Source organism: Heptranchias perlo, chromosome 6 (assembly GCF_035084215.1).
Source record: "Heptranchias perlo isolate sHepPer1 chromosome 6, sHepPer1.hap1, whole genome shotgun sequence".
Lineage (NCBI taxonomy): Eukaryota > Metazoa > Chordata > Chondrichthyes > Hexanchiformes > Hexanchidae > Heptranchias > Heptranchias perlo.
In genome coordinates this window covers 73719102-73741740 of record NC_090330.1, presented here as the reverse complement: position 1 = coordinate 73741740, position 22639 = coordinate 73719102, and the positions used below count along the sequence as shown (strand labels likewise).

The following is a 22639-nucleotide window of genomic DNA, read 5'->3' as shown; positions in this document are numbered from 1 at the left end:
GGTCGAATTCCAGGTATGTGCTCTCAGCTTGTGAAACTCAGTACCAGGTGCAATAAAAATTAAAACTTTTGTCCCTATTTCTTTTATTTGTGTTTAAATTGAATATTCAAAAAAAAATTCACAGAAACAAGTGGCAAGCTCTGAAACACTGTCTTCAATTTTAAAAATGTTTTACCACAAGGTTCTGCTCAAATACACTAAGTACTGTCTCAAATACTAAAGTACTGTCTCAAATACAATAAGTACCTTTGCAGAGATATTTGGTGAAGAAGATGCAAAGAATAAAATGATAAACTAAACTTTTATATATTTCTTCACCTTTGCTACATAAACTCAAACCCCAAACAGGTGAGCAGTAAAAGTAAAGTGCTGCATCCCCATATAAGGTCCAAAGAATTATTTATTTATGAAATTATGGAATGCAAGGGAACAAATGTATTCATTTACCTACCTGCAGTTGTTAAGCAAAATATTATTAATTTATTTTCCAGGAACCATTAGAAAAGAAACTTACTTCACTGCTAGGAAGATGTCTTGCAACCTTTTCCCAGATTCTTTCACTCGACATTTGCATTGCTTGTATTTAAAATGATAAAAGGATTCGTTAGAGAAGATATTTCCTCTGTGGGAGAATTCAGAGCAAGGAGGCAGAATCTTAAACTTAGAGCTAGGCCATTTAGGAGTAAAATCAGGTGGCACTTTTTCACACAAAGGTTGGTGGAAATATAGAATTCTCTTCCCCCAAAAGGCTGTAGATGCTGGTTCAATTCAAATTTTCAAGACTGAGATTGATAGATTTTTGTTAGGTAGAGGTATCAAGGGATATGGAGCAAAGGTGGGTAAATGGGATTTGAGGTACAGATCAGCCATGATCTAATTGAATGGTACAACAGGCTCAAGGGATGAATGGTCTATTCCTGTTCCCATTTTACCTATGTTCTTATGTTCCTCCCCTACTTCCACATCCCAGCACCCCTTCCCATCCTCCTGCTTCTAATAGTGTAACCTTTGATCCACTGTGAGCAATGCCACGGGAGATCTGTAGAGTCATAGAGTTATACAGCACGGATAGAGGCCCTTCGGCCCATCATGTCCGCGCCGGCCATCAGCCCTGTCTACTCTAATCCCATATTCCAGCATTTGGTCCGTAGCCTTGTATGCTATGGCATTTCAAGTGCTCATCCAAATGCTTCTTGAATGTTGTGAGGGTTCCTGCCTCCACAACCCTTTCAGGCAGTGAGTTCCAGACTCCAACCACCCTCTGGGTGAAAAAGTTCTTTCTCAAATCCCCTCTAAACCTCCCGCCTTTTACCTTGAATCTATGTCCCCTTGTTATAGAACCCTCAACGAAGGGAAAAAGCTCCTTAGTATCCATCCTATCTGTGCCCCTCATAATTTTGTACACCTCAATCATGTCCCCCCTCAGCCTCCTCTGCTCCAAGGAAAACAAACCCAATCTTCCCAGTCTCTCTTCATAGCTGAAGCGCTCCAGCCCTGGTAACATCCTGGTGAATCTCCTCTGCACCCTCTCCAAAGCGATCACATCCTTCCTGTAGTGTGGCGACCAGAACTGCACACAGTACTCCAGCTGTGGCCTAACCAGTGTTTTATACAGCTCCATCATAACCTCCTTGCTCTTATATTCTATGCCTCGGCTAATAAAGGCAAGTATCCCATATGCCTTCTTTACCACCTTATCTACCTGTTCCGCCGCCTTCAGGGATCTGTGAACTTGCACACCAAGATCCCTCTGACCCTCTGTCTTGCCTAGGGTCCTCCCATTCATTGTGTATTCCCTTGCCTTGTTAGTCCCTCCAAAGTGCATCACCTCGCACTTTTCCGGGTTAAATTCCATTTGCCACTGTTCCGCCCATCTGACCAACCCATCTATATCGTCCTGCAGACTGAGGCTATCCTCCTCGCTATTTACCACCCTACCAATCTTTGTATCATCAGCGAACTTACTGATCATACCTTTTACATTCATATCCAAGTCGTTAATGTAGACCACAAACAGCAAGGGACCCAGCACCGATCCCTGTGGTACCCCACTGGCCACAGGCTTCCAGTCACAAAAACAACCTTCGACCATCACCCTCTGCCTTCTGCCACTAAGCCAGTTTTGTATCCAAAGTGCCAAGGCACCCTGGATTCCATGGGCTCGTACCTTCTTGCCCAGTCTCCTGTGGGGGACTTTATCGAAGGCCTTACTGAAATCCATGTATACATGTAAACCTGTTCCGTGACACAGATTTCATATGCAACAAATTGAAAACATTTTAAACTGTTGAAGATTTATAAGCATCTTTTAAGTTTATTTCATCTTAAACAAATTAATTGCCAAAAGGATCAAAGGTGAACAATATTACATGATTAACATCAGTAAGCAAATAGATAACAGGGCTGATTCCCTGAACAGGTGCCCCTAGCAAGGAGCAGCGCTTGCAGGGAGAACTGGTCAGGAAATCACCAGCCAGAGACCCCTGATTCCCTGTCCAGTAACTTAAATGGATGAAACATTAAGGGCTGGCACTCCCCTCAGTACTGCCCCACCGACAGAACAATGCTCCCTCCGTACTGCCCCTCTGATAGTGCGGCACGTCCTCAAACTGCCTCTCCGACGGAGCAGCACTCCCTCAGTACTGCATCTGGGAGTGTTAGAATCATAGAATCATAGAAAGGAGGCCATTCGGCCCGTTGAATCCATGCTGGCTCCTAGCAAAAGCAATCCAGCTGGTCCCACTCCCTCACCCTATAGCCATAGCCCTGCACTTTTTTTTCCTTTCAAGTACCTATCCAATTCCCTTTTGAAGGCCATGATAGAATCTACCTCCACCACCCCCTCGGGCAGTGCATTCCAGATTCTAACCTCTCGCTGTGTGAAAATGTTTTTCCTCATGTCACCATTGGTTCTTTTGCCAATCACCTTAAATCTATGCTCTCTGGTTCTTGATCCTTTCACCAATGGGAACAGTTTCACTGTTTCCACTCTGAATAGACCCTTCATGATTTCGAACACCTCTATCAAGTCTCTCCTCAACCTTCTCTGTTCCAAGGAGAACAACGTCAGCTTCTCCAGTCTATCCATATAACTAAAGTCCCTCATCCCTGGAATCATTCTAGTAAATCTTTTCTGCACCCTCTCTAAGGCCTTCACATCTTTCCTAAAGTGCGGTGCCCAGAAATGGACACAATATTCCAGTTGTGGCCGAACCAATATTTTATAAAGGTTCATCGTGACTTCCTTACTTTTGTACTCTATGCCTCGATTTATAAAGCCCAGGATCCCATATGCTTTTTTAACAGCTTTCTCAAACTGCCCTATGAATTGTGTACATATACCCCCTGATCTCTCTGTTCCTGTACCCATTTTAGAATTGTGCCCTTTAGTTTATGTTGCCTCTCCTCATTCTTCCTACCGCAATGTATCACTTCGCATTTTTCTGCATTAAATTTTATCTGTCACGTGTCTGCCCATGCCACCAGCCTGTCTATATCCTCTTGAGGTCTATCACTATCCTCTTCACTGTTCACTAGGCTTCTAAGTTTTGTGTGATCTGCAAATTTTGAAATTGTGCCCTGTACACCCAAGTCCAAGTCATTAATATATATCTAGAAAAGCAGTGGTCACAGCACTGATCCCTGGGGAACACCACTGTACACCTCCCTCCAGTCCAAAAAACAACCATTCACCACCACTCTCTGTTTCCTGTTACTTAGCCAATTCTGTATCCATGCTGCTACTGTCCCATTTATTCCATGGGCTTCAATCTTGATGATAAGCCTATTATGTGGCATTTTATCAAACGCCTTTTGGCAATCCATATACACCACATCAACTGCATTGCCCTCATCAACCCTTTCTGTTACCTCATCAAAAAACCTGGATGGCCTGAATTATGGAGCTCAAGTCTATGGAGTGGAGTATGACCTTCTGACTCCGAGGGGAGAGTGCTACCCACGACAGTCACCCCTGAAAATGTTTAGTTATCAGATAGTCGCTGGTGTAAAAATCGAGATGAGTGTGCAGGATAAAGAAACAGTTACGTTGGAAAGAATGGCATAATCGCTTCCGCTCGGACTGCATTATAAAGAAATGAATAGCGAAAGAAAATTCAAAACCCAAGCACACACTGGGATGCCACAGTGAGCCCTCTCATCTCATACACCAATCCCTTTAGGGGTGAGTGCGGGCTTCAATTTCACACTGGGTTACCCCCCTCTGCTCCCGGGGGGCACTGACTCCTCGGGCTCCGGGATAGCCCAAGCGCTCCCTATTTCCACGTGAGAGTTGGCTAATCGACTGTGAGAGGGGGGGAGTTCCAACCAGTCATCGCTTGACCTCCACCTGCACAGTTTCCAGCAAGGAGGAGGGGAGGGTTATTGGATATCAATCAGGAACAGGAATCATGGCTGCAATGAAACTGGGGACTCAGTACCGCACCGGGCTGAGATCAGCTAACTCAGCACAGGCTGGAGGATAGAACCTGGGTCCTGCTCTCTCTGTGCAGCTCCAGCACCTGCTTCCCATTGCCATCCTGGAACTGTTTCTTACAGATTGGACACTCCTTCCAGGGACCATCGGTCTTCTCCGCCCCTCCTCCAAATCGTCCTCCACCTCTCCCCCTTCTATCAACTGGGGGCCTGTGGGATCTGTGGCTCTCACTCCCGAAAGGAAAGAATTGTCTCACATCATCTTTATTTCACAGCGTTCTATTTTTATACTATTACATTAGCATACTGTAGAGAGATTTTTATGCATATATTTAAATTTTTCCTAAATCTTCAGATTGTCCCAGATAAATTTAGGAAGAACACTCTGTTCCGTATCATTTTCATAGTTTATCTATGACTATGCTGCCACTGATTCCATTTAGTTGTAATACCTCTTGCTGATGTTCACTATAGGCTGGACTGTTTCTTCTTTCGAAGACCAGTCAAATACAAAAATCCCCAGATACCAAATGCTGCATATCAAGCAACTCATCATCAATTCAAGGGTGACCCCTCAGTTTTGAACATTCAGCCATTCACCTTTTATACTGTTAAAAAGTAAATTCTCATTTTATAATACATGGACACTTCTTACTTAATTTTCTGGGATAAATGAAGTGTTTATGACAACCTTCGTCTCCTTTAGTGGTAGCACAGTGTTGGGGTGAAATTGTACTTTGTACTGTTCGCAACAAACACATTAATGTATTCACATGAACATTATCCAGCCATGATTATAAGCGGGAACTTTGGCTGATTTTTTTCCCCCTTTCAATCCCGGGCAGCTATCGCTAGATCAGATCAGCAATTGAAAGAAAGAAAGAAAGACTTGCATTTATATAGAGCCTTTCACGACATGAGGATGTCCCAAAGCACTTTACAGCCAAGGAAGTACTTTTTGAAGTGTAGTCACTATTGTAAAGCAGGAAACGCAGCAGCCAATTTGCACACAGGAAGATCTCAAGAACAGCAATAATCTGTTTTAGTGATATTGGTTAAGGGATAATATTGACCAGGAAACCGGGGAGAACTCCCCTGCTCTTCTTCAAAATAGTGCCATGGGAGCTTTATCATCCAACTAAGAGGGCAGACGGGACCTCGGTTTAACCTCTCATTCAAAAGTCGCACCTCTGACAGTGCAGCATCCCCTCAATGCTGCACTGGAGTATCAGGCTAGATTTTGTGCTCAAGTCTCTAGAGTGGGATTATGAACCCACAACCGTTCTGACTCAGAGGCAAGAATGCTACAATTGAGCCATGGCTGACACCAAGATTGAACTTGGAACCTTCCTGATCTGTATGGCTCTGTTCCACATTGAGCTATGTATTTACCAACTAGCCCATTGGGACATCAACAAGATTTAAAATCAGCGCCCAGCTCAATGCTGGAGGGAACCTATCATGCAGCACCCCAGTGTCTTTTGTAAATATTGTAAAACTCTTAAAATAAGCCTAGCAAATTTCCATTGACCTCACTAATACTGATACAGATATGTGAGGCAGCTGTTATTGCAATGTAAAGTAAGAAACATGTAGTTACATTTAAGTTTAGATAAAAGGGAGATTTTATTGTTCAGGTGAAGCCAAATATAATTCAGGTGAACCTTCCTGAAATGTGCCTTGAACCTTAACATATGTGGGTAAAGTACCTTCATTTGTTTTTTTACAATGTGATGATTTCACAGTGGTCTTGAGATTTTTGTTCTTTACTGTTGCACAGAAACAGACCATTGTCCTGTTCCGGTATAGAAACAGGAGCCAAGATTTTCCGATTGTCATCATATCAGCTCTGGCAGTAACCTATTTGAAATGGGAGCTGCTTGTGATAGGCTGCATATAGTGACACCACAAGCCCCGGTCAGAATAGAGATGATTGAGTAATTCGTTGTCAATCACGCCTAGTGTAAGTGACTGGGATTGATTTTACACACATAATTTGTATTATGTAACTATCCTCCACTCACTGCTAGAGAAATAATCCTGCTTTTATCGAGAGACTGCTGTAGTTTCGGTCATGCGTTCTGCTTGCTGTAGTTCGTAGAGACTCTGGGGGATAAAGATTGGATAGAAGCCGTTTTTGGGCATAGGTAGCGTGATGTGCTATTTCCCCGAGCCCAATGACCCCTGCACAGGCAGGACACAAGTTTTGGCCCAACTGAGGACTTACCTTCAATCAACATTCCATTCTGGGCCTTGCATGTGGAATCAATGCAATTCGCACTTTCCACCACCAGGGGGAACTCAATCTCTTAAAGGGAGGATGTTTCCTGGAAATCCCTTAAAGGTAGCTGGTATCTTTTATTTGCTGAAAATAACAGTCTACTGTCTGTACGGAGATCAGACGTCGCACACGTAAAACACAGATGCAGGCCCCATCCCTATGATAACACAGTTATGTTAAAACATTGAATAAAGGTTGCACACTATTAAATCCCATATCCTCCAATCTGCATGCCAGACCTCACCAATCTGCCGATCTGAGTTGGTACCAGCATCATGAACATGGATGCAGTGCAGGAAGAAGTTCAATACTTTGACATGAGTGGTCAAGGTGAGTGAGGTCAACTGTCTAGTGGCATCTCCTACCAACTACACTGCCCATCACCCACATACCAACAAACTCTTTCCATCAGTACTCAACACTTCCAACCAGATGCTTCCTCTCACCCTTACACATTACTACTGTTTCAAGCCACCCACCCGCAACTCACAGGCCGCACACACTAGCTATTCAACCATGACAGGCAAATCACCCAGACACACGTCCCACTTTCTTGCAGGAGAAGGTGGCACATATCAGGATGCAGCAAGTGACAGTGGCATTTAATCCCTCGAGCCTGTTCCACCATTCAATGGGATCATGGTGGACCTGTGACCTAACTCCATATACCCGCCTTAGCCCAGCATGCCTTTATAACCTTGGTTCACAGAAATCTATCAATCTCAAATTTAACATTCACAAGTGAGCTAGCATCAACTGCCGTCTGCAGAAGAGCGTTCCAAACGTCTCCCACCCTTTGCGTGTAGAAGCATTTTGAAAACTTCACTCCTGCACGTCCTAGCTCTAAATGTTAGGCTATGTTCCCGCATCCTAGTATTGAAGTCTAGGAGACCTCCAAAAACAGTTACAAGTGTCTTGGCAGCCAGAAGCAATAATCCAGCTACTAACCTGTAAATCCTGTATGGTCCCTTTAAATAGCGCCGGTGGAGGGTCCTCCAGGCACTCGAAGACACGTTCAGATGGTTGGGGTTAAGACTGTACCTTGAGTTGAGCGTTAACTCCCAAAATGGTATCTATCACTTTAAATCAGCGTTGTACACTGATTGAAGCCATTTTCTCCCGACACTATATGATTCCAGTGTTCGTTATCTGCTTCTGCGCTAACTCCTATACCAAGATGGCGTCCGGCGCACATCATGCTGGAAACGTGCCTGCGCATCCAAGATGTCAGAGAGGCCGTGTAATGCCAAAACAACGGGCGCTACACAGCCCAATGTAGCGCCCTCTGTTTAAATAGACTTTGCTGAGTAAATAGACTCTGTCTGCCTTAAGTCCCTCCCCACCTCAAACTCATTGGCTGACACAGTGGTGTCAATACTCACTCCACTTGTCATTAAATGTGACTTTCTCCAGTGATCTCAATACAGAATAGTAATTCCAGTTCTATTCATTGCGATAGGTTTGCCACTGTAACCTAGTTAATTTTGCCAGTGTTATTGGACAAACCCTTAACATGCTCGTATGACATTCTACTGTTTTAGTAGGGGTGTTAATCCATTTAAAATAAACAGGATAATGCCTCCATTATTATAGTGGGCATAAGAATATCATGTGAATGTGTTATGTCTTTGTCCATTAATTTTGACAACAGTTACTTCTAGCTTTGAGTTTTTTCTTCCAATGGCCTTACATTGGCAATTACTGCAGTTACATCTTAACTGTATCAGCTGAGAGCAATGCAATTTGAGAAAGAGAAAGGGGGAAAAAAAATCGATAGGGCCCATTTTCAGGCACTTCTTAAAGGTGCAGGTGAACATTTTAAATGGGACATGCACAGTCCACTAGGAGGAGGGAAAGATGGCCGCAAGGATGGCAGGACCGGCGCAAGAGAGGGCCCCATGCTTCTCGGATGATGCACTGAAGGCCCTGGTGGAAGGGGTGGACGAAAGGAGGGCTAACATGTACCCGCAGGATGGCAGGAGACCCTCCAGACTGCAGCTTCACAGACATTGGCAGGCTCTGGCACAGGAAGTGAATGTCATGAGCATTGCACCGCGCACGTGGGTGCAGTGCCGAAAGAAGTTCAGTGATTTGACACGAGTGGACAAGGTGAGTGAATGCAAGTGTCAAGTGGCAAATCCTTCCACCTGCACTTCTGCTCCACGCAACACAGCCCCAGTCATCCACCCACCTACAAACACTGCCCATCCATACGCAATGCTGCACTCGGCATGCTGCATTTCACCCACATATAGTACCACACTTGCAGGCCACACAACCACCAATCACAGGTCACACACACTGGCAGCTATTCAACCACGACAGGCACATCACTCACACACTTTGCAGGATACTCACTGACACGCAGTCCTCTGTCTTGTAGGAGAAGGTGGCGCATAACGCCGGTAGCAGGAGAGATCTGAGGGTGGATGGGAACGCTTACACGTCCGACCCCCCCAGAGGAGACAGTGCTTTGGATCATTGGGTAGGCCATCACTGCACCCATGCACACGCTGGAGGTCCCGATGAAGGGGGTCTCTGCATATCTAATGCTCCTTCTCGTTTCCCACATCTCCTTCCTCCCATAATCTTTTCTGACTCACGTGCTGCAGACGCTGTCGGCACACACCTCTTACTTGCTCCTCTCCCCACTCCACAACTCAACCTTTTTCCCTTTGTCATTGCAGATACCCAAGAACATGTGGCGGCACCGTCCGAGGAGGAGGAGGAGGAGGAGGAGGAGGGGGACACTGAAGCCACATCGTAACTCGAACTGACACTTGCTTCCACCAGCTCAGAGACTGACACTGCGCGTCCTTTAGAGGTTAGGTTAGAGGAGGGATCTGCACGTGGTGAGACACGGGGCACAAGTGTGCAGGAGCCGGGGTGGGGGGAACGGATACCACAGGTGCCAGCTCGCCGGAGGGCGAGGTCGCTCACTAGTTTTGTGGCAGAGGAGTCAGATAAGGACTTCGATGGGCCAGGCTACATTAGACGGCTGATGGGCGTACACCACCAAATGCTTGGGGCACTGGAAAACCTGCTAGAAAGCCTGCGCACAATGAGAAGGGGCATGGAGGAGTCCAGCTCCAACTTGGTACCGGGCTTTTCGCAGAGCTTGGAGCCCATCCTTTCCAACATGGAACGGGTGGTCGCCTCCATCAGCGCACCTGTGGAACCCACCATGATGCAGCATCTGAGGGCCGATATCGCAGCTTCCATTGCAGCACAAATCAATGTCATCAAAGGTCTGCAAGCTACGGTTGCTGCTCAGACTGCTGCAATGGCAGATCAGACAGTTGAAATGGAAGCTCAGACTGCTGGTATCATGGCTCTGGGGACCATTGTGGAACAAAGCTTCCAGGGCCTCACAGCACTCCAGCAACCCGTTCTCCAGCTGATCACCAGGATTGCTGAGGCGCCGCCCCGGGAGAGTCAGGACGACAGCATACCTGCTCCCACCCCTGCCACTCCCCCAGTGCCCCTGTTGTTGCCTCTCGGCCAGCCAGGCCAGACTGCTGCAACCCATGCTGAGATGGTGCAGTCTAAAGCCGGTCCCTCCCGGCCCAGAGCTACTCGAGGTCGTCCTCCAAGGCCATCTGCACGCTCCTCCATTGAAGGCCAGTAGCCTCCCACCACCCATACTCCAGCCACTGGGGAAGCACCTCGTAGAAGCACTAGGATAGGTAAAGGCACACGGACAACAGGCACTAAGGGAATGCACAAGGGTGAATAGTTCTATTATGTTTGCATCATTTCATTTATTCATTGATAACTGTGACTTTGAATTTGCATTTGGTGGTGGATTTTATTTGTGCAGTGAGCTGAGGGGGAAATCCAACGTGTAATCAGATGGAGGACGATTTGATTGTCTTGTGGGAGTGGAAAGGTGGGGAGTGTAGGACTGTTGGTGAGTTGGGGGATGTAGTTGACATTATTGATAGCGGGCACGGATCAGGCGAGCACGCAGAGCCCTTGGAGACAAGGCATGTGGTCCCTGTTGCACCCTTGCGTCTTCCTCCACTTCCTCTTCCGGCACGTCCCCCTCCTCCTCCTCAGCCTCCTCCTCTTCCACCTCTAGCTCAGGGTCTTCTCCGATCATTGGTGGCAAAGGCTAGTCCCTCATGATGGCGAGGTTGTGCAGCATGCAGCAGACCACCATGAATCTGCCCACCAGCTCAGTGGAGTACTTCAGTGCTCCTCCAGACCAGTTCAGGCAACAGAAGCTTTGTTTGAGGAGGCCTATGGTGTGCTCCACGATGTTGCGTGTGGCAGCATGGCTCTCATTACAAGCCTGGTGTGTACGTGTGCGTGGATTCCTGACTGGAATCATGAACCACGGCGTGTGGTGATAACCCTTGTCGCCCAGTAGCCAGTCTTTGACTTGCCGAGGCGGGTGAAAGATAGCTGGCACATTGGACTGCCGCATGACGAAGGCATCGTGACTGCTCCCAGGGTAGCGGGCATCGACCTCCATGATTCAATGTGTGTGGTCGCACACCAGCTGCACATTCAGGGAGCGGAAGCCCTTTTGGTTGACAAAGACGGCCGAGTTGATATGCGGGTCATGCAGGGCAATGTGCCTGCAGTTAATTGCACCCTGCACCATGGGGAAGCCTGCAATGCGAGTGAACCCCCGTGCTCGCTCGTGTCTCTGTCAAGAGGGAAGGTGATGAACCTGTTACTCATATGGTACAGTGCGTCTGTGACCTCCCTTATGCAGCAATGCACTGCATGCTGCAAGATGTTGCACATGTCGCCAGAAGAGGCCTGGAATGCTCCTGAGCCGCAGAAATTCAGTGCCACAGTGACCGTCACAGCCACAGGCAATGCTGTCCTCGCCCTGCTCTGAGGCTGCAGTTGTGGCCGCACCAGTTGACAGATCTCGGTCACAGCTTCCTTGGTGAACCTCAGGCGTTGGATGCAATCCTCCTCATTCATGTTGAGGTAAGAGAATTGGTCCTGGAAGGACCTCATTGGGTAGGGCATCCTGCTCAGTGCCCTGCGCCTCCTCATCCTCTGTCGCCTTGCAGCTTGACCTGCTAAGCATGGCCTCTCTGCATGCTCCCAGTCTTGCTCAATGCCCAGCGGGAGTCCTAGCAGACCGCCCATGGTTGCCAGGAATGTTGTTCAATCACAGTTGTAACTTTCCGACCTGTAAGTCAGTACCTGCCAAACCACTCCCAAATGTACTCTCGGTTAAGTATAGGGAGCTTGAAAACTATAAAGACCACATTAATGTAGAAATACGTGAACAGTTACTTGACCATAAAAAAGAAAAGCATGATGGGTATTTGACCAATGTTAACTCCTTGACTCCCATACATAGGGTAGTTACAATTTCATACACACTCACAGAAAGACACAATTGTCCTTAGTACGTTGATAATTAAGTTGGCTGTCCAGGTGCTTGGTACTGTCTGGCCTCCCCCCGTGTAGATAAGGATATTGCTGGCTTATAATATAATGAGAATACAGCTTCTTGAGAGGCCATGTAGCCTTGATTCTGACTTCAGCCTTACTGATTAACCAGCTGGGAATTTAGGGAGGTAGTGTTCTCTCATGCCTGTAAAGCCCACGTGCCAAAGCAGGAATGAGCTATGGAATCCAGAGGGTGGGTTCCCTATTTTTGATTGACTAACCACTTGACCACTGAGAGTGTACATGTACGCCCATATTCAATGATAGACAGACATTACTGAATTAAGTGTATAAAAGATAACCGCTTCCTTTGTTCGAATTGAAGTCGTAGTCTCAACCTTTGATTGAGGTACACTTCCAACTTGTACAAGTTTCTTAATAAATTCTTACTTGTTTGAATTAAGTGTTTGGAGTTAATGCATTGTGTATAATAGGTAATTAAGTTTTCGACACTTCAAAAAACACTTCCTCTTCCACCAGCAGCCAGAAGCAATAATCCAGCAACTAACCTGTAAATCCTGCATGGTCCCTTTAAATAGTACTGGTGGGGTGGTCGTCCAGGCCATGTAAGACACGTTTAGGTGTGCGTGGTTAAGACTGTGCGTTGAGTTGAGCGTTAAGGTCCAAAATGGTGTCTATCACTTTAAATCAGTGTTGCACACTGATTTCATGCATTTCCTCCCTACTTTGCATGCTTCTGGCTTTCGGTACTAGTGCATGGGCTAACTCCGATACCAAGATGGCGTCCGGCGCACGTCACGCTGGGCACATGCATGTGCACCCAAGATACCATCTTGGCACCTCGAGAGACCGCATAGCGCCGAAACAACGCTACACGGCCTAATTTAACACCCAAAGTGTTAATAGGAATGACTGACATTTTGAATGGCTCTATAGGCATTTCATTAGTAAGTCTGCAAGAGTCTAATGAGTGGGGATTGACTCATGTGAAATCATCACACCAAACCTGTGTACAGTATTAATATTTTTGCAGAACAGCCCAATTGGATAGATTCCATCTTGGTTATTTTTCATTTACAAAATGTAACTTAATATCTAATATTGATTCATTAGACCAAGCTGTCTTTCCTTCAGGCTCTACAGTTACATGTGACCTTTATATCAAGTTCCTTTAACCTTGTTCATTGGTGGTTTGGTCTTGAACTCATGTGTCTGTTTCTTTTACATATTTTTAATCAACTACCCCCATATTAGGGTCAAAGCACGGGTATCAGTTGGGTGGCATCTTCCAAACCACATGTGGATATAATTTTATTCAGAAATAAATATTAATTGGTGTATTATGGAAACTACTAGTCACTTCAAAAAATTCTAAGCAAAAACCTTTGGTACAACACAGTGAAATAATTTGTGCTTTTTTAATCATTCTTGGGGTGTGGGCGTCGCTGGCAAGGCTGGCATTTATTGCCCATCTCTAGTTGCCCTTGAGAAGATGATGGTGGGCCTTCTTCTTGATCCTCTGCAGTCCGTGTGGTGATGATGCTCTCACAGTGCTGTTAGTTAGGGAGTTCTAGGTGTGCAGGCATTGTTTTTATTGTAGACTTTGTATCCCTTTTTCATAATCATTTTTGTCCTAGTCAAAGTGAGGGATGTCAGTGCTTGGCAAATACAATACTTTTCTACTTAGGCAACAGATATTGCAATCAAACACTCACACAGAATAGGGCTTTATCTACTTTTCCCCAACAATTTGCCTTAACCCTAGCCACATGAGAACTCCCCCAGATGTACCAGTGCGACATTCATTCTCACACGCGCCATATGTCCAGCTTGGCTGAGTGAGATTGCCAACACAATGTCAATTGGTGCAATATGATGAGCACTTCTGTACTATAGACTCACACCCATTAGGAATTGTATTGAGACTGCTAATGACTATTTAATTTAAGATCTTTTCAGCTGGCAGAGGGAAGAGGCTTTCATTCCTTTAGTCTGGGGTAGTTTCAAGTGCCAACTCTAGAGATAAAAGAAAAGTGTTTTAACCCAATAAAACATCCCATTTAACCTCCCAACCCGCCCCCCCCCCCCCCCATGCCCAACAAGAATAGGGTGCGCGCTGCGATTAAAATAGAGTCCTGCTCTCTGGCTTGGTGCTGTACTCATGCCAGCATTTTAGATCCCAGGTTTTGAAGGTGGCGACCTTATTAAAATGCAAAAATCAGGATCTGATGAGGTCAATAAGACTCTCGTGCTATTTTAACTTTGTGTCGTGAGCTTGGCACCTGGTGTGAAGGAGCAGTAGGCCCAGAAAACAGCTGAAAAGGTAATCTTCATAAAAAAGTTTTCCTTGTGGACCATTAGAAGCAGGAGTGCTCCTCCAAGCCCTACCCCCCACCCCAACCACACTCCTGGCGGCTGGGGACCATTTCCACGGGCCCCCGGCCTTGGCCTACTGCCTCACCCGCCTGACTCCTGCCTGCCAGCTTGACGTATTTGATGCAGGGTTCAGGCAGGAGTTGGGCCTGGTATATTTAAATGAGGCCCAGGAGTTAAAATGGCTTGGACCTCATGTCGGCAGACCAGAGCGCGTCCGATGCTCACCCTCAGTTAAAATTGTGGCTTTAGTCTTTCTAATGTGGAATCAGTTAGATATTAATCAATACCCAGAGTGACTACAAGCCACCTTTCTCCATTTAAACGTCTTTCCACTCCAATTATTAATGGGATGAAAATCAGGCAGGTTCTACAATGTGTCAGTTATCTGCTTCATCAGTTGCTACCCATGCAGCGCAGTAAAAATTACCCCTCCCTTGTGTTTTATTTGAGTTCATTACTGAATTATGGGCCCCGATATTACCAGGGAGGCGGGATGGCAGCGGGGGAGGGGGGCGACTGGGCGCATGGGTAACCCGCCAAGTGAAATCGGTCCATTCCCCACGCGATCGCGGGTAAATTGAAGGCACTTACACTGGCTTCTGGGTTTCCCGTCGTCAACCTACGCAGCGGGTGGACTGCGCAGCCGCATCACAGGCTGTCAGCTGGAAGAGCCCTATTTAAAGGGGCAGTCCTCCAATGCTGCTCCTGGAACAAACACCCAAAATTACACAATGGAGCAGACCGGGGAAAGGCTGCTCCTAGATTTACCGATGCCTCACTCCAGGTCCAGATGGGGTGAGGAGGAGGAGGGATAATTTCTACCCAGCGGACGGAGGTCACCAGCAGCAGCAACTTCTCCCACACATGGATACAGTGCGGGAAGCGCTTCAATGACCTAACTAGGTCAGCCAAAAGTGAGTACACTTACTCATTCTCCTACAATCTGTCTTCCACATCACCACCCCCACCCCACAACTCCTCCTGCACTGCCAACACTACTCTATCACATCACTTCTCACACCCACTCAAAACTCATCCTCAACTTACCTGCACTTACTCACCTCCCCAGTGCTCATCCCACCACTACCACTCAACCCAATCCTTATACAATGTCATGGCTCTGTCTCATACTCCCCCTCTGATGCATCTCTTTCACGGTCAGCCTCACCCAAACCAATGCATTCAGTGATTGGCCACGCCACCATCCCTCACTCATGCCTCTCTACTTTCTCCCCTTACAGGAGAAGAGAGCGCAGAATGCACGGGAGAGGGCGAAGACCGGAGCGGGGCCGCAACATCTGGTCGTCCTCACAGATACGGAGCAGGAGGCTCTGGAACTGAGCCGCGCCCTCGAGTACCTGTCGGTCGGGGACGCCGAGACTGCCACCCGACAAATGGCTGGTGACAGAACTTTAAAATTCAACACTCACAATAGCAAATGATGTTAACATGCCTTGCTATCTTAAGCACCTCAACATCTGTCATCATGCTTAATATTGCCTTCTGTTTTACAGGGCCTTCAGCGACCTCCGTGATGGCGGAGGGCGATTCCTCAGAGGAACTGCCAGCCTCTGAGGGGACACCATCACATCTGAGTGAGCCATCCACCAGCACAGATACACACACCTCGGTGGGTCCCTTTCGTCACTTAGTTGGGGTTGCACATGGTGAGTAACCACACACATGTGAGCACGAGCAGATACTGGTGGCAGGGGCAGTTGTGTAGAGTCCGCGTCGGTGGGAGCACTATTCTCCAGGCTCTGCTCAGGTGGTCACAGATGCTGAACCCTGGGGGCCATCCATGAAAACGAGAATGATCGAGGGGCAGCAGCGCATTTGCAAGTTGCTGGAACAAGTGCCACGCGCACTCTCCACAATCACGAGGAGGATGGAGGAGTCCAACTCCTGCATGAGTGAAATGGTGGCACAGATACATGAGGGAATCTCTGAGATACTGTCACAGGGATGTGAGGGCATCTCTGAGATAGTGTTGCGGGCAAGTGCGGGAATGTCTGCGATGGAAGGAAGGCTAGCCTCTATCGAGCTTCATGCACGGCTCACCAATGAGTCCATTGAGGCCCTGACAACGGCCCTTTGGACTCAGGGTGAGCAACTTTCTGCCGCCTTAAACAGGCAGGCAGATACACTAGCACTGGCCTTACAAGGCTTCACACATGTCCTCCAAACTGTCGTCCAGCATGGTGGTAGGAGTGATGTGGGCCTGGCCCAGGAGAGGGATGATGGTGAAAGGGGACATGGAAGTGGGGATGCCACTCAAAGCGCCCCCTCATCTCACCTGTTGCCCCCCCTCTCAACCAGTACCCGCAATGCTGCCTCCTCTCCAGGTGGCCGAGTCTGCCCCTGCACAGGTGCAGGTGGAGCAGTCTTTGGTGGGGCCCTCACGGGCACCAAAACCCAGATGGCGTAGGCCCAAAACATCTAATCGGTCAGGGCATGAACGAGCAACCTGCCACTACCTCTGCTGCAGCCACAGGGGAAGCACCAGGTAGGAGTACTCGTAAGTGTAAGGCGAAGGTTTTGTGAGCACAAAGGGGATGCACAAGGGGGTTTGACGGTTTGTCATGTTTTTTTATTTATATTTGATTTTTGTTAATGGCACATTAAATATTATTATTGTCACCACTACTGTCATGTCTTGGCCATTCTTGACTGGCTTGTGTAATAAGTCCCTTTCATGAGGTTCACCATGAACACCCACACTTGATGCCACCCATTGGGTCACTCTACAGTGGGTGTATGTGTAGTTGCATGACTAATTTGTGCAGGTGCCTGTGGCGCAGCACTGTGTTGTGGAGCTCCATGTGGCAGAGGTGGACGGCGTGCCTGGCGAGGCTGGTGATGTTGCTCGTCTTCGGATGAATTGATGAATGCAGTTATGGCGCTCCCCATCCTGACGGTATGAGTTTGAGGGGGTCCACAAAGTGTTTGCACAGCAGAGTTTAGGGTATAAATTAAAAATTTTGAGTGGAAAGACAAAGGTATTGCAGCCAAAACTTTGTCTGAAGTGACAGAGTGCCCTGCTGCAATAAATGACATTTTCTCCCCACCTATCAAATAATCCTTCGCATCTCCTGCTGGCTGAAACACGTCTGCTCCAACAGGGAATGTTTCCCACAGCATGGGAAACATGCTGAGGATCCTTCAAAATTGCACCCCTGCCAAAATTTCCAGTCAATGAGGTCTGTCAAGTACCTCAACTATCTGACTAACTATCTAAAGCAGCCTCCCGCCGGCTTTAATTGCCGGTGGGAGTCCCGCATTCGGGAGCTGCGCACGCACTCGAACGTGTCACTGGGGAACCCGGAAGTCAGCGGGTTGGAGCCAGGCTCCGAACCCGCTGCGGGATTCCGCCATTTTAGGAGCCTACCCGCCTCCAACGCACCCACTCGGCCATCCATGATGCCTGGCTTGTTCGCTAGTTCAAGTAGTTCTCTCTTATTTTCAGCAATTAGTAAAACATCATCTGCAAACCTTTAACTTATATACCTCCTTGAAAATCTGAGGATTATCCTCATAATCATCTCAAAATAAATAACGAACAGATGGGGAGAAAGATTCCTGTCAGATGCCTTTATCTATCTTGAATTCTTCTGTGAGTTCCATGGGTGTTCTCATGGTCTCACTTTGTTTGTTATAAAGATTCTTGACAAGCCTTATGGTGTGTTTGGAGACCCCCATCTGTTCCATTGTCTTCTGTAGTGTTCCATATTTAGCTGAATCAAAAGCCTTTTCAATTACTATGAAGCAAAGTGTGGTCGAATTCCCATGACCTGTTCAAGATCACTTTCAGGTTTGAGACCTACTCTAAAGCCAGCATGTTTGAAATTTCTTTCTCTACCTTGCACACAACTCTAGTTCTGATGACTACTAGCAACATTTTGCTGGCATGTGAGATGAGTATTATTGTTCTGTAGTGAATACATGCTCCTCTGTCTCTCATCTTGGGTATTTTTCATTCAGCTGGTAATTCGCCTGTTGCCCATGTGCTCATGCAGATCATTTAATTTCCTGCTCCATTTAATCATTTTGTCTCGGACATCATCCATACCTGGGGCATAGACCAGTTGGAACAAATGGCTAGTTTCGGTGCTGTAGATTTGATGAATGTCACCTGCATGTCTAAGGTTAGATGATCAGTGCATGTCCCCGTGTCAGTGTTGTTTGTCATGTGCTGTTGCTCATGTCAGTCCGATGGCATTCCTGTCTGCTTCCTCATATAATCCGGCTGTCCTCTCCGTCACCTTTTTCTTAGTCTTTCACTTCTCCCAGTGTAATCATTTTGCTTATGTGACCTCTGGTTTCTGCTTCTTGATGCCCCGTCGACTTCTGCTTCGATGGATAGAGGCTCCTTCTGTCCTATGTAGCCGGCTAGATTTTCCCACAATGGGGATGTCAGTGTCTACAGGCTCTTGTAATATTTTTTCCATATAGTTTAATGCCTTCATTCTCAGACAAATTTTTATAATGTCAAGTCTTTTATCCTTTATAATGTCATATTTGTATCTATTCTTCTGAGAGTGCTTTTACAATTTAGAAACAAAAAACTCCATTCTGTGTTTCTACTCTGGTTTCCATCTTCCTGCATTTTTATTCATTTCTTTTCTTTGCCTTATCAGCTTCTTATCTATTTCATTTGCTCCTTTGTACCTTGTCTGGTGTCTTCACCTTGATCTCTTCTCATTTTGGGCTTACTTCTTTCTTTGATGAAGTTTAGTGTCTTCTCTGTGACACAATCTATCTGCGCCATCCATTACACGTTAGAAAATATATGGAGAAGTTTGAGGTGATGGGTTATTGCCTTTTTTGTTCATTTTGAGTGTGCTAAGTGCAAGTTTACAGAGGATACCAAAGACCAGATTCACAACTGGAACATATTCACTGCAACTTATTGAGTGATGATCGGCGGTTGTTTACTAGGAAATGGTAATCAGTGCACATTATAGATAAATGTCAGGCAATATTCAATATTCACAATATTAAAACACTGGACTCAGCATTTCTTAATTTGCAGTCTCCATTGAATAAGGGGAAACCTTGTCGTATTTTGATTTAGAAATTCTATTGCAGTTTATCATAAAATTTGTGTTCAACATTAAGCTAAATAAGCATGAGGCACAGTAACATTTTCTCTTTTGATGTTTGCCTCTGAGATTTTTTTAAGTGGCTTGTATGTTCATTTCTTGAATTCTTTACATTGTCCATGGACTATTTTATAGTTTTTAAGGGGTGTTATGTTTCGGAAGTGGGAATGTGATAGGGAGCAGGAGACATATAGACTTTAAAAGATGTGGATAATAGCCTAAACAGCCAGGGGTAACTACCGTGATCCAAATGAAGTTGGTCATTAAGAAACATGTCTTCAGTGCTAGCTCTCACCCCTGACAGTTTTGCTGTTAATAATTTTACTGCTACATTTCTCATTAATAAACCAGTGTGACATGAATCGTACTTGATACAATTACAATGTTACACACTGGAAACAGCACTGTGTAACATCTGGTAGTCTACCTTGTAAATTACCTTAAAAATTCTTCAGATATATGAATGAATCTCAAAAGTGAAGAGGAAGCTAGGTTCTATCGAAGAATTTTACTTTTACAAATGTTGCTATGTTTAGTTTATAACACAAATTCCTTCAATTTGATACTGCTGTATTATGTTTCACAGCATATTTTATTTTTATTTATTCATGGCCTATCTACCACTAAATGATATACCAATGGTTAACAGTTTTTTAGTTACTAGATTTATATGCCAACAACAGGCTAACCATCCACATTTGTAAAGCATTCATATTAACCCATAGATACCTAACTACAGACAGGTAAAAGCAGTTATTCAAAATTTTAAAAAATGACGGAACTCATACAATTTTCCTATTGTACTGCTTTAATGCCTACTGAGTTCTGGTAACAGGGATTTAGTCTGCAGTGCCACCATTTACCTTCATAGAGCGAGTGAACCTCCTACTGTTTCAGTATTCCTGGAAGCAACTCCCTCTGCCTGTACTTAACAGAAATTCTGAACATGTTCCACACAGCATCCTCCTATAAAATCCCACTTATAGATGCTTTTTACCCCCCCAAGTGCTCTTCGATGTGACTAGATTAATAAACAGTACTTGCCATCAACTCCGGTCTATTTTGAAGAAAATACCTACTTATTAAAAGCTGTTTTGTGTCTTGCTCTGGTTACACCCCTTTATATTTTTATTCATCTGCAGAACACCACACAGATTCTCGATCTGACCTAGCGGGCTACAATTCCCAGCCGAGTTAGCAACATTGCCTTATGTACAACAGCATGAGCTTCGGTGTCATTGTGTTAACATCAAAGGGCCTTTCAAGAAAATAGCTTCTTTTCAAAAATAATTGCTGGTTGCACATTTCTACTAGTCAGTTTTTTTTAAGAAATATCCTTTTTATAAAGGACTCTTCAAACTTCGCAGTACTAAATGATTAGTTTGGAGGCTCACTGAGAGTGCAGCTTAGATTTATTTTGCAACTTGACATTAATTCAACCCACATCTGGCAATATGTGGCAATAAGTCAGCCACAACTGAAAATTAAAATGTGAGCCATCAAAATATCATGAAAAAATAACAAATACAGGTCACAGAGATAAAGCTGGATTAATGCAAGCCAAATATTCTCATTTTAAGTTAGTCTATGGTATGATCAGTAATGAAGTGGACCAAATTCTTGGAAAACATTTTATTCTAGAGCCACAATTTATTTGGTTAAACCGAGAAACAAAGAGATTGAACATTAATTTGAGGGAATCCACTTTAAAATCCAAAAGAAAATCTCCACAAGATTAAATTATAATCTATGATTTTGAATGAAAAATATCAGAAAGGTTAAAAAAAACTCTTAAATAGAATGCCTGAAAACAAATTATTGAAGATTTCTTACAATCACAGCAGTATCGTAATATCACATTTTTAGCTATCCTGGGCATAAAAAAATAAAACTATGCTAACCACAAATGATATTAAACATGAAAAAGCACTGAAGACAACAGTAAAGATTAAATACAACATGCTGAATTATTTTGCTATTTAGCTGTTAAAACATTTTGTACTAAACCCTTTCTGCTCCCAGAACACAGTCACTGAAACTATCAAACAAGCTGTTTTCATAGACGCCAAAAATTAAAATATAACATATATAAAACACAATGATCATTTGGTGACTAGAAAGGTTAGCATTGCTACTTACAGCATTTAATGAAATGGTAATGGGACATTTTTTCCAGTTCAAAATGTTGTCACCTTACAGGTTCCAATATTCTCCCACGATGCAGCATCCATGACCGAAAAATGCATCACTCAGTGTCCCAACCACGGTGTTTTGTTTACCTCAATATACATTATTTAAAGGAGATTGGATACGAGCATCTTGCAGGTGCAAGCAGCTCACTGCAACACTCGTGCTGCTCGAGTCAGGATAAACCTCTTGAACCATAACTACTGCACGTGCTATTATAGCACAAATGATTGACAATACTCCTAATCCCACATCTCTGGAAAAGGGAAGATTTAATTGGAGCACAGTTGAACTCTTCAAGGATTGAGGTATTTAAAGCTGCAGTGCAGCTCTTCTAGCCAGTAGAGCAAACTGCTTTAAAATGATTACTAATTAGCACTGTTAAGCAGGCTTAATTTAAATAGGAGGAAATAGCGTCCATTGGCATTTGAAAGGGTCAGTTTTGGTATTTTGTAGACACTTCCTAAGAGCAGCTTGATGTTAAAGTATTTGGATCTGATTATTGTGGTAAAAAAAATGCTGACAATTATTTGATATTAAGACTACTTATAACGTTTTATTCGCAAAGAAAAATCCCTGCCTTCATTTTGAATCAACTTCACAGTCCAAATCACTGCACATTCAGAATCAGCTGTTTGACTTTTTAATAACAGTTTTGCGATAGTTGTTCTCAAGTCAAAATAAAAAGCCCCTATGTGCTCATGCTATTGCTACCTCAATTATTGTGTGCCAATTTAGTGTCAACCCCATTTATCAGTAAAATATAAGCCAATCTTCACTTTTTTGTTGTAACATTTATTATTTCACAATATGCCAGCTACACAAAAACCTTGGTGCATTTTTCAATGTGATGCAACTCCATGATGCTCTTCACGTA

The 22639-nt window shown here is 45.0% G+C and overlaps 1 protein-coding gene across 1 annotated transcript in view; it reads right to left on the bottom strand.

Annotated features, from left to right (window-relative positions):
* The window catches only part of myo16 (myosin XVI), a 773985-nt gene extending 752095 nt beyond the window's left edge, over window positions 1–21890 (bottom strand). Inside the window, exon 1 of the mRNA XM_067986709.1 lies at window positions 21715–21890. Coding sequence (XP_067842810.1) covers window positions 21715–21742 — 28 coding nt within the window. The 5' untranslated portion in view covers window positions 21743–21890. The remainder of the gene's footprint in view (window positions 1–21714) is intronic.
* Between the last annotated feature and the right edge of the window lie 749 nt (window positions 21891–22639).